Below are 9,981 nucleotides of genomic sequence, written 5' to 3'. Positions count from 1 at the left end.
AATTTTTCTGTCCAGTAATACAATTGAAGCATATATCTAAATGAGTCCAAGGACATGCCCCAACAACTCTTCATATCAACTTGGGAATGAATCCTCCTTATGAATTTTAAACATGGTTGATTACAAAACTACTACACATTCAAAAGCCAACACAAAGGATGAAGGATGATGCAAGAGTCCTAAAGGGAACTCCAATGTGAAAACCATAGACATCCTAAAATCTAAGCGAAACAAAATAAGTATAAATTCCCATATTTACACCTCACAATTTTTCCAAGAACCAACAATTAGGAAGATTTCACTTTTGAATTTTAAACAAAATCAAGATTTAAGTGACTCTTTCGGCATTTGTAATGCCATATCTCCATATAAGACACAAGCCATGGTCCCTAGGTGGTATTAAAAAAACTAAGATATTTTCAACTGTGATGCTCCAATTATGAACTCTACCCATGACGACAACCGAGAGTATGCTACTACAATCCTCATAGTATTATGAAGTGTACTTTTGGCACTAGTGTGTGCATATGCGCAAATGCGAGTCTCAGTGCATGCAAAGTGCATGTGAGCAAAGGCATGGATGTGTAGGGGGGGGGGGGGGGGCGCAAAGTGCAAGCATGGCTGTGCAGAGAGAGTTTAAAAGATAAAATTTTTGCTTTGGAAACAAACAAAATTTTGCAAGGGGCCATAGAAAATGGAACGCCGCCTCTTCAAAATCTCAATTCATGTTTTACAACCTCCAGCATATGATTCCCCAAATTACAAGATGGAAGAAGAAGCAAGTTGCCTTTGGTTTATTACTATAGAAGCCTTCACTCTTTTTTGTCATATAAAGTCTATATCAGATGCAGAACAGCAGCATCACGCATCGGGCGTGGTTGCTCATAAATTTGTGATGTGAGTACTTTAACCTGAAATATATTTGTGGCTGAAATTGCCACTAAGCTGTGACCTGCAACTCTCGACTCTGTCTCAAAGAGATATCCTTACCAAAAAGCTCTGTGATTCCAGCTGCTGGGTCATTTTGTTTTACTAAGGATTCCCCTACCAAAACCTACAAAATGTTTGCATTTTCGAGTCAATCACAATAGCACAAGCATTAAAGATATCTTTCTTAAATCCCTGCAACAGAAGGCATTCTACAAGGCTCTCAAAATGGAAAAGCTTTGCAATTAACCAGACTGCATACTTACAGCACTAACTCCTGCATGTTGCAGAAGAGCGATGTCATCTGGAGTAAAGAGCCCTGACTCACCAACCACCTATGCAAAAGCAAAAAAATTAATCTTTAACTGCTGTAGACTGTAAATTACAGAAGCAGCTTTTCCTGACAAAGAGAAATAACGATGGTGATAAGAGAAATACATACAAGTATCTCTCTTTGATGAATGATCTCCCCCCTGTCTCCTTGAAGAAGTTGCACAGTATTGTTTATGTCAACCTTGAAAGTCTCTGTTCATGTTGCACACAAGTTCAAAAAGAGCAACAGCTGAAGTCCATAACCAATTGACCCACATACCAAATTATAGCTAATGCAATTGTCATTTTGGCAGCCCAAAGGATTGTGACTCAGAGTCCGTTGTCTACTTTACAACACAAGCAATACACCAAACAGGCTAACATTTGACCCTACATGAAGATCAAAGCGAACCTAGTATTGATCTCAATGGGTTATGAAGGACTTAACTAGAAAATAGAGAAATCAAAGACCACAAATGACTCACTTGATCAGAAAATTTTATATTGGCCCAATATAGATACACCACAACTCAGAACCACACAGAGTACACATAAAGCCAGAACATGCCCTCAACAACCTTGCTCCCCTCTTCAGATCACATTGCAAGAAACTAAAATGAAGTATGGGCCAGCCATTTGGGATTATGTCCATGACATGTGATATCCTTTGCTGCTTGGACAGGAATACGCTCATCACATGATTAACTCATCGGTTTATAGGACTTGTGAATTGTGAATTGCTCAGATAATCCAATGGCAACTCAGAAAACTCTGTGGATTCCACCCCTTTAAAAGAGGGAACAACCCATCACATGCGTTGTCACTACTAGCTGACGCATATTCATATGAGCTACAATGCTGTAAACCTTCTTGCTTAACTATTAAGACCATGATCGGGATTGTAGCATTATCTTTGTTCACAACCAGCTCACCATAATGAAACAATTGAATCATCACACAGTTTATTGTTCAGTGGGAATTTTAAATCATTTTTCTGCTAAGCATGTTGCCCTTGGGTACAAAAAGCAAAAACATTTCACCAATTCCAAGATCCCATGGGATCTGGATGAGAGAGAGAGAGAGAGAGAGAGAGAGAGAGAGAGAGAGAAATGACCCAAGGAGTTGCAAAGGTTTCTGGAGCTCAAGGGGAAATAACCCTGAGCAAATTAGGACCTAGACGTGTTAACTAGTCCATATCTAGTCCAAGCATCTGTCAAATTTAGTTGTAGTTGCCTCATACTCACCCAGATCCCGGTTGTTGATGCCAATCAATTCGATTCCTTCTATGCCTAACACACGATCAAGCTCTCGTGTATTGTGAACCTGCCACAAGTGCAATCCACAAGCATACAGTAGCAATCCTGATGAGAAATTCAAGGGCCCACAGAAGCGCAAAGAAAGATTACATTAGCAACCCCAGAAATTGTTTTTTTCTGCAGCATACAGAAAACACCTAAGCGGATTCAAGCTCTTGTAGGAAGACACAGCTCACTAGAGAGTTAAGGATAATTGTTATACACCTCAACAAGAGCTGCCATTCCTAGAAGTTTACAAATTTTGGTCAAGTACTTCAGATCTTGATCTGGCAGAACTGCAGCAATCAAAAGAACTGCATCTGCTCCATGCAATCTTGCAAAGTATAGCTGCCAACCATCAATAATGAACTCCTTACAGAGAAGAGGACACTGCAAATTTCAAGATCATCGAGGGTCGCAGGTCAGCTCAAGGCATGCAGCTCCGATTGATGAATCCTAGAGAACCACAAAGCTAACATGTACGCACGAAGAAGTTGGGATAAGAAAAAGAAATTATCCTTCGCCTCTCATTGTTAAAAACGTAGAGTTACTTCTTGAGTCAAGTTGAGCTGTCAACGATACTTATAAACATGGATCTTAAACTTCTATAGAACCTTGAGCATACCTGCACTCCAGCACTTCGAATCGCTTTCAGGTACTCAAAATCTCCCTGGGAACAAGCAAGTATGTGGAAGTCACAAATAAAGAGCGAATGCTACAACAAACAAAAATCCTGGGTATAGGATCGGTCGGTGTACTGACACTGGACAGCATACTTGGAAATACTTGGAGTCCGTCAATACACTAAGACATGCAGCTCCCCCTTGTTCATAAGCTCGCGCAATGCGCACCTACAAACAGTTATTAAAATTGTGCTGGTTAGAAGCATCGGAATTCTACTCACAAAAACAAACCTACTACCAACTTATGTTGGTCACACCTGATGGGCACCGTGTGCAGAGATTAAACGCAATGCCTTCCCTCGGGTGCAAGAAAAATGAGAAAAGTCCTAAACATGAGCATTGCAAGTAAATACCGGGTCAAAGTTGGGCTGAATAACTCCTCGGCTGGGAGAAGCCTTCTTCACCTCTGCAATCAGAGCTGGAACGCCTGTCTCTGTAGCTCTTCTTGTCAGAGCTGCCATAAAATCTCTGGCTAAGGGCGCACTTGGGAGTGCTTGCAGAATGGTTCCCAAAGGCATTTTTTCTTTCATCTGCCAAATCCAAACGTTCCGGATTTCAGCAATGTAAAGAAATCACGCTTAAGAAGTTCGCTGATGTGACGCTCATCAAACAACTGGTATCGACAGAAAAGTATATTATCGTCCATGGCATACCTGAGTCACTTCGGACTCTTTGTTCCATATTATTTCCTCCAATATATTACGAGGAGTATTTCCTTCGTTTTGTAACCTGAACTCAAAGGGACCGCAGCTATGTTGAGGAGGGCCCGTGGGAGGTCTTCGTCGGATACTTATTCCATGTTTGGCAAGTAATTCATCCTTTATCCTCTTTTCCTGCCACCCCTTCCATTCAGGCGGGGCTTCTAGGGCATTGTTTACGGGCACAAACTCATTGCGGGGCGTGATCGCGTCGTCTTGACCTTCCCTCTGCACAGCAAAGATCAAGTATCGCAAAATTCAGGCAGCCAACATGATATTCCACACAAGACACCATCATCACTCAACTGGAAGAAAAAAACCCAGCAAATCAGATAGGCAAGGGGGCTGGAGATCTAGCCTCGTGGGAGCTGCAGGAAACAGAAAAAGCGCCACGATGGGAAGCTCTCTGTGGTGGTTTAAACTGACGAGAAGGGAGCCAAGGGGAAGGTTGATCAGAAGAAGGAGAGGAGGAGTAGGAGGGAGGGAAGGTGACGAGGGAAGCAGCAGGAGCGAACATTCTTCGATCGCGAACAAGACATAAGGCAACAAGACAGCCAACAACAACAACAACATGAAGATGAAGATGAAGATGAAGATTAAGAAGAAAATTGAAGATCAACAAAGGCGCGTTCTCACCTTTGACATTTTGGGCTTCATTTTGACCCTTCTCTTACTAGCACATGGAACTCGTTTCCTATGGGATTACCATGGGCTTGAAAATTTGTCATCCCTTGTGGAACCAACCACAACTTATCACACAAAATCGGTCAAATATCTGCGACAAAAAGATCTCTTCCGTTGAATCAAAATGCCTCCATGAGGAGAGTGTTCACTTTAAAGCATTTTGCTTAACAGATTCAAATTGTGACAATTTTAAAAGGTTTCTATTGAAATTTTGCCACTTTTAAGCTAAAATATAACTAAAATGCCTTGACAATTGTAGGTTTTGTGCGTTCAAATTTGAAGGTTAATTTCCAACTTTTGCCATTCATGTGACATTAAATCTCCTTGTTTTTCATGAACACTCTTCATGAGCGAAAGAGGCTGTAACATCGAGGTGGCACCTCCTGTTGCCTCCTCCCTCCTCCTCCTAGTTGCCTTTCATGGGCCTCCCCTAAGCGTCTTTCTACTGCATCAAAGTCCAAAACCGGCTCACTCCCAATAAGAGTCAAGAGATTTTACTCATTTCCCAAGCAGAAATGAATCCTCTCAACTTGCCCTTCACTTTCATGCTCGGTAATTTTTGTCTACTTGAATACTGATAGAATTCAACCTCATGGGTCACTCTCACATTTCGAAAGCTAATTTATCATCAAAATCTCTCCCCCTCTCTGGTCACCATTTCTCCCCACTCTCCCCTAACTTTGACATCAAGAAAAGGGAGGAATCCCCCTTTCGTTTAAAAAAAAAAGCTTGTCCCTTCACCACTCCGCTTAGAAAAGATTACAACCCTTTGCCAAATAGGGTGTGCCAGAGAGGAAGTGGGTTATTCATGCATTCAATCATTCAATGGATCACCCCTTAGTAGCCCTATCATTTCCCTCGTTCAACCAAGGCATAAGTGTTTTCCAAGGCCTCCAAACCTGAACATTGACTCCAAGGATTATGGGAAAAAGTGGCTATTTGCATCCTAGTCCTACCTCACATTAGCACATATAATTGTATGCAAATGGGCACTTGTAAGTAGATATAGGACCAAAATAAGCATATCCATTCCCATCTTATTACCATTCATGTGGGAAAAAGCTTACATCATTATAACATCGTCTCACTAAATAGGCCACAGCCCTCGAAGTGCAAAAGCAAGGAGATGTGAAACTCTTTAATCTTTTTGGACTTAGCATCCTTACTTGCCTTACTAGTCAAAAGCTTAAATTGACCTCACCATATCTCATCACAAATAGAGGCCACACTATTGTATTGAACAATCAGACCCAATCGTTCTCACAAAACAGCACCGTTGGGTGAGCTAAGCATTGTGAGCTTATTAGGTCAATTACCATGTCATCATTAATGAGGTTGAGCAAGGCGTGCACCTGTTTCAAGAAACTACAGTTGTGCTTTAAGAGACATACTATGTAAGTAATGATCAAGAGACAACACGTATAGGCCTTGTTGTCAACATCCTAAATCTAAACTAGTGGACATAAAATAGCAATACAAAATTGTATACATCTGGTTCGAAAGGCCATCATCGAGGTGATACAAGCCACCATATAAATATGGGAGCCATACAAGCGGATAATATTCAGATCTACTAGACAATGCCTATATTTACTATTATCCTATATTACTAGGTTAAATGGGGTGATCAAGCAAAAATTTACATGCTACACACCCGGCTAATCCCATTTCTCTCTCTCTCTCTCTCTCTCTCTCTCATGCCCCAGGACCCATGGTTCGATGATGAGTGTTAAGAGATGAGATCTCATCTCATATGTGAGCAGGCATTGGGGTACCTTACGAGGACCAAGGCACAATGGATATTGTGCCGCATGATTCACTGAAAGAGACGAGCTTTCCTCTCACACCGGATGGATGAGGTGATCAGATCTTTTCGAGGAGGAGATCCCATATTTGCATGGGGGCTTCTTTTTGACGGCGGTAAGTCACCCATCCCGTCACCGATCCACGAGTCTGGCACACATACGTGACTTTGCTCTATGACGTCCCGATACAGGTGCCACCAGATTTGTCCCCCTTACCTAGGATCACCGCGTCCTCCTTGTTCACTGCACAGAATGGTGTGTTGTGCCAACTCCACAACCAGAAAGACCTGGATCATGAGGGGTTGAGGACATAATATTTTGCACATGGGCATGAGATCTTGGCACCGATCCTAGCATAGATGTTTGATCATGTGGTATGTCATGGCTTCCCTCCTACTTGGAGCACCACTATTATTGTAGCAATACACAAAGCAGGGGACCCTATGGACATCGGTAACTACCGCACACTCATGATAGACCACACACTATCCAAGTTATATGGAGCGGTGCCAGAGCGAGAGATCATCTCATATAAACTTACGATAGGCCACACACTAGCCAATATATATGGAGCGGTGCTAGAGTGAGAGATCAGCTCATATAAAGAGGCACATGGGTAGAGGGCACTAGGACAAGCTAGTTTCCAACAACAACATTCCACCCTTGATCATATCTTTACCTTATGGGTAGTAATTAAGGAGATGAAATCTAGATTCCAAAAAGTCTATGCTTGGTTCGTAGACTTTCAAAAGGCTTTTGACACTATCCCAAGGAGATGTAGATACCAGGAGTCATGATATGGGGTGTGATGAGCTTATACGAGTGAGTCAGAGGGAGGGTACATGCACCTAGAGGTTTATCAGATTGGATCGAGAGCACGATTGGATTGAAGCAAGGATGCCCACTCTCTCCGACACTCTTTGGATGAGATCGCAACTTTCGTTGACTGTCTAAGAGAAAAGGGTTCCTTGCTTGCAAACTTGATGATACAAATCTTGCTATACATGAATGACGTAGTCCTCATCTCCTCTTCTAAAATAGACCCACATCAACATCTTGAGGCTCTATAGGTGTTTTGCAGGGAGAGAGACTTGATGGTCAACCTTGGCAAGACCAAGCTTATGATCTTCAACACCTCATCGTAGGGTAGTACTTCAGTGGCACATTTCAATACCAAGGAGCGCCAGTGGAGATAATGGAGACAGATACCTATCTTGGGCAATTTTTGTAGGGCCTATCTTCATGATGACACACGCGGCATGACTCACACGTGGGTAGGGAGCTCTAGCCTGCCGACTCGAGAGGCAGTGCTTCCAAGCACATTTCTAGGATCCCTCAACATAGGGATGGCTTTTTGATACACTAGTGAGACCGGCAACCATGTATGCAACACCCTTCCAGGGATGTGATCTACTAGCAGCAACAACCTGCTCGAAAAGGTGACCATGGGATCTAGGATGATCAAGAGCAAGCCATTGATTCCTCACCAGTTCATACTGGAAGAGTTCGTGTTCACTATGACACCACTGTAGATTGATGCAGTGTTTCAAACAATGACTTATCTACATAGGGTATGGGCCTTGCCTCACTAGAGGTTACCGAGGTTGGCATTAGAGTCCTCTAGGCAATTAGCGGGGAGTGGGGTTAGCACAACATGGTATGCACCCATCTCTAAATGGTTTTCATACTTAGGGCATTCAAATGGATCACCTCCCCCCCTTTCAGTATAGTTTGGACACCCCATCCCTATAGCTCCCATGAGATGAGATCAACCATATTGTATAGTACTTTAGCAATATACATCATGGACATGAGTTCCCCACCAAGATTCAATTCTACCATGACCACTTCTTAAGAGTATTAGAGGAGGGATTAATCACTGGGCCCTAGTATCTAGAGGACAGGCAGGTTACCCATGCACTAAGGATTGCCATAGGATAGATGCGGGTCTCATCTCACTAGCTGAAGATCGAGGCAGGGAGGTCTACAGGCACACCTAGAGAGCAACGGGTTGGCAGGCTATGCACATTGGCGCCAGCAGTAGTAGAGACAAAGGAGCATTTCTTATGCATTTCCCGTGCTTACTATGAGATCCAAGGATGATACCATTGTTTCTTCTAGGTCCAAGATTTGGACTACTCTCTATTTGATCCATTTCCCCACGACCAGGTGTGTTGGCCTTTTTCTAATGGAGATGTGGTGACATAGAGAGACCCTACTACACCAGATCAGACGGCATGAGGGGACCATACCACAAGACACCAACCGGGTGCAGAGACACGTCACCCATTTGTATGCCTTTGAGTCAGCCCCTGGACACACTGGAGTAGAGGAGGAGAAGATAGCTGACATGAGGGCAGTATGGATAGGCGGGAGGAGACGATGCAGAGTGGTGGAGCCTGCAACACAAAGGATGATAGAGCAACACGATAGAGGTGCAACCCATCATTGCTCTACTCAGAGGAGACCGACCTACTCGAGGTGTCACCATTAATATGGCCCATCGGATATAGAGATCACAGAGACCATGCCCTCAGTCATTGATATGTGAAATCTTTGTGTCTCATCAAAGGGATATCACGACCCCTGGATATGTCTTCGGAGCTTTCGCACGAGTCTCTTGAGAGTCTCTAAAAGATTTTGATTTTTCTGAGACTTTGAGATTAGTAGCTTAGCTTAGCACTCAGCAAGGGCCTTAGTGAGCCCTTTCCTTCAGCCCATAGCGGCTTGTAGGAATTATTTTTACTGATTGTACTTTGTCTCATAGACCTGTGAGGCCTCCTGAAGATGTTAATACAACTCTCTCTCTCTCTCTCTCTCTCTCTCTCTCTCTCTCTCTCTCTCTCTCTCTCTCTCTCTCTCTCTCTCTCTCTCCCTCCCTCCCTCCCTCCCTCCTCCCTCCCTCCCCCCCCCCTTCTCTCTCTCTCTCTCTCTCTCTCTCTCTCTCCCTCCCTCCCTCCCTCCCCCCCTTCTCCCTCTCTCTCTCTTTCTCTCTCTCTCTCTCTCTCTCTCTCTCTCTCTCCACATCTCAATAAGGATGGGCTAATCAAGGTAGCAATTGCGAGCCATAAACTCAAACTTGACTAACATACACAAATGCATAAAACAAAGCTTCAAATCCCCCCCCCTCCCCCCCCTCTCTCTCTCTCTCTCTCTCTCTCTCTCTCTCTCTCTCTCTCTCTCTCTCCGTGTCAATAAGGATAGGCTAATCAAGGTAGCGATTGCGAGCCATAAACTCAAACTTGACTAACATACACAAATGCATAAAACAAAGCTTCAAATCCCCCCCCTCCCCCCCCCCCCCCCCTCTCTCTCTCTCTCTCTCTCTCTCTCTCTCTCCCCCCCCCTCCATAGATGTCAATAAGGATGGGCTGATCAAGCTAGATATTGTGAGCCACAAACTTATACATGACTTACATACGCAACCACTCTCTCTCTCTCTCTCTCTCTCTCTCTCTCTCTACAAACTTATACATGACTTACATACACAACCACACAAAGCAAAACTTCGAATCTCTCTCTCTCTCTCTCTCTCTACACATCATTTGGAGGGGGGATGATAAGGCCTAAAATTACA

General features: G+C 43.5%; 1 protein-coding gene across 1 annotated transcript; it reads right to left on the bottom strand.

The window, feature by feature from the left end:
- Positions 1 to 690: 690 nt before the first annotated feature.
- Positions 691 to 4,528, bottom strand: LOC147886906 (uncharacterized). The gene is made up of 10 exons (XM_087394646.1): positions 4,274 to 4,528; positions 3,871 to 4,143; positions 3,571 to 3,747; positions 3,311 to 3,385; positions 3,160 to 3,204; positions 2,760 to 2,924; positions 2,484 to 2,562; positions 1,370 to 1,452; positions 1,194 to 1,262; positions 691 to 1,054 (listed from the first exon to the last, which is right to left on the bottom strand). The coding sequence occupies exons 1-10, from the start codon at positions 4,430 to 4,432 to the stop codon at positions 941 to 943; spliced, it is 1,239 nt and encodes a 412-aa protein (XP_087250772.1). The 5' UTR covers positions 4,433 to 4,528; the 3' UTR covers positions 691 to 940.
- Between the last annotated feature and the right edge of the window lie 5,453 nt (positions 4,529 to 9,981).

Source organism: Dipteris shenzhenensis, chromosome 23 (genome assembly GCF_047967505.1).
Source record: "Dipteris shenzhenensis isolate YYH24624 ecotype China chromosome 23, Dip_SZ_1.0, whole genome shotgun sequence".
Classification (NCBI taxonomy): Eukaryota; Viridiplantae; Streptophyta; class Polypodiopsida; order Gleicheniales; family Dipteridaceae; genus Dipteris; species Dipteris shenzhenensis.
The sequence above is the reverse complement of the archived record's forward strand: the minus strand, read 5'-3'. Positions and strand labels throughout refer to the sequence as shown.

Excerpts from the sequence above, each read along its gene's own strand:
- LOC147886906 (XM_087394646.1), bottom strand. The coding sequence starts at position 4,432 with ATGTTCGCTCCTGCTGCTTCCCTCGTCACCTTCCCTCCCTCCTACTCC. Across the intron at positions 3,748-3,870 it reads AAGAGTCCGAAGTGACTCAG|ATGAAAGAAAAAATGCCTTT; the intron begins GTATGCCATGGA and ends TGGATTTGGCAG. Across the intron at positions 1,055-1,193 it reads AACATGCAGGAGTTAGTGCT|GTTTTGGTAGGGGAATCCTT; the intron begins GTAAGTATGCAG and ends AACATTTTGTAG.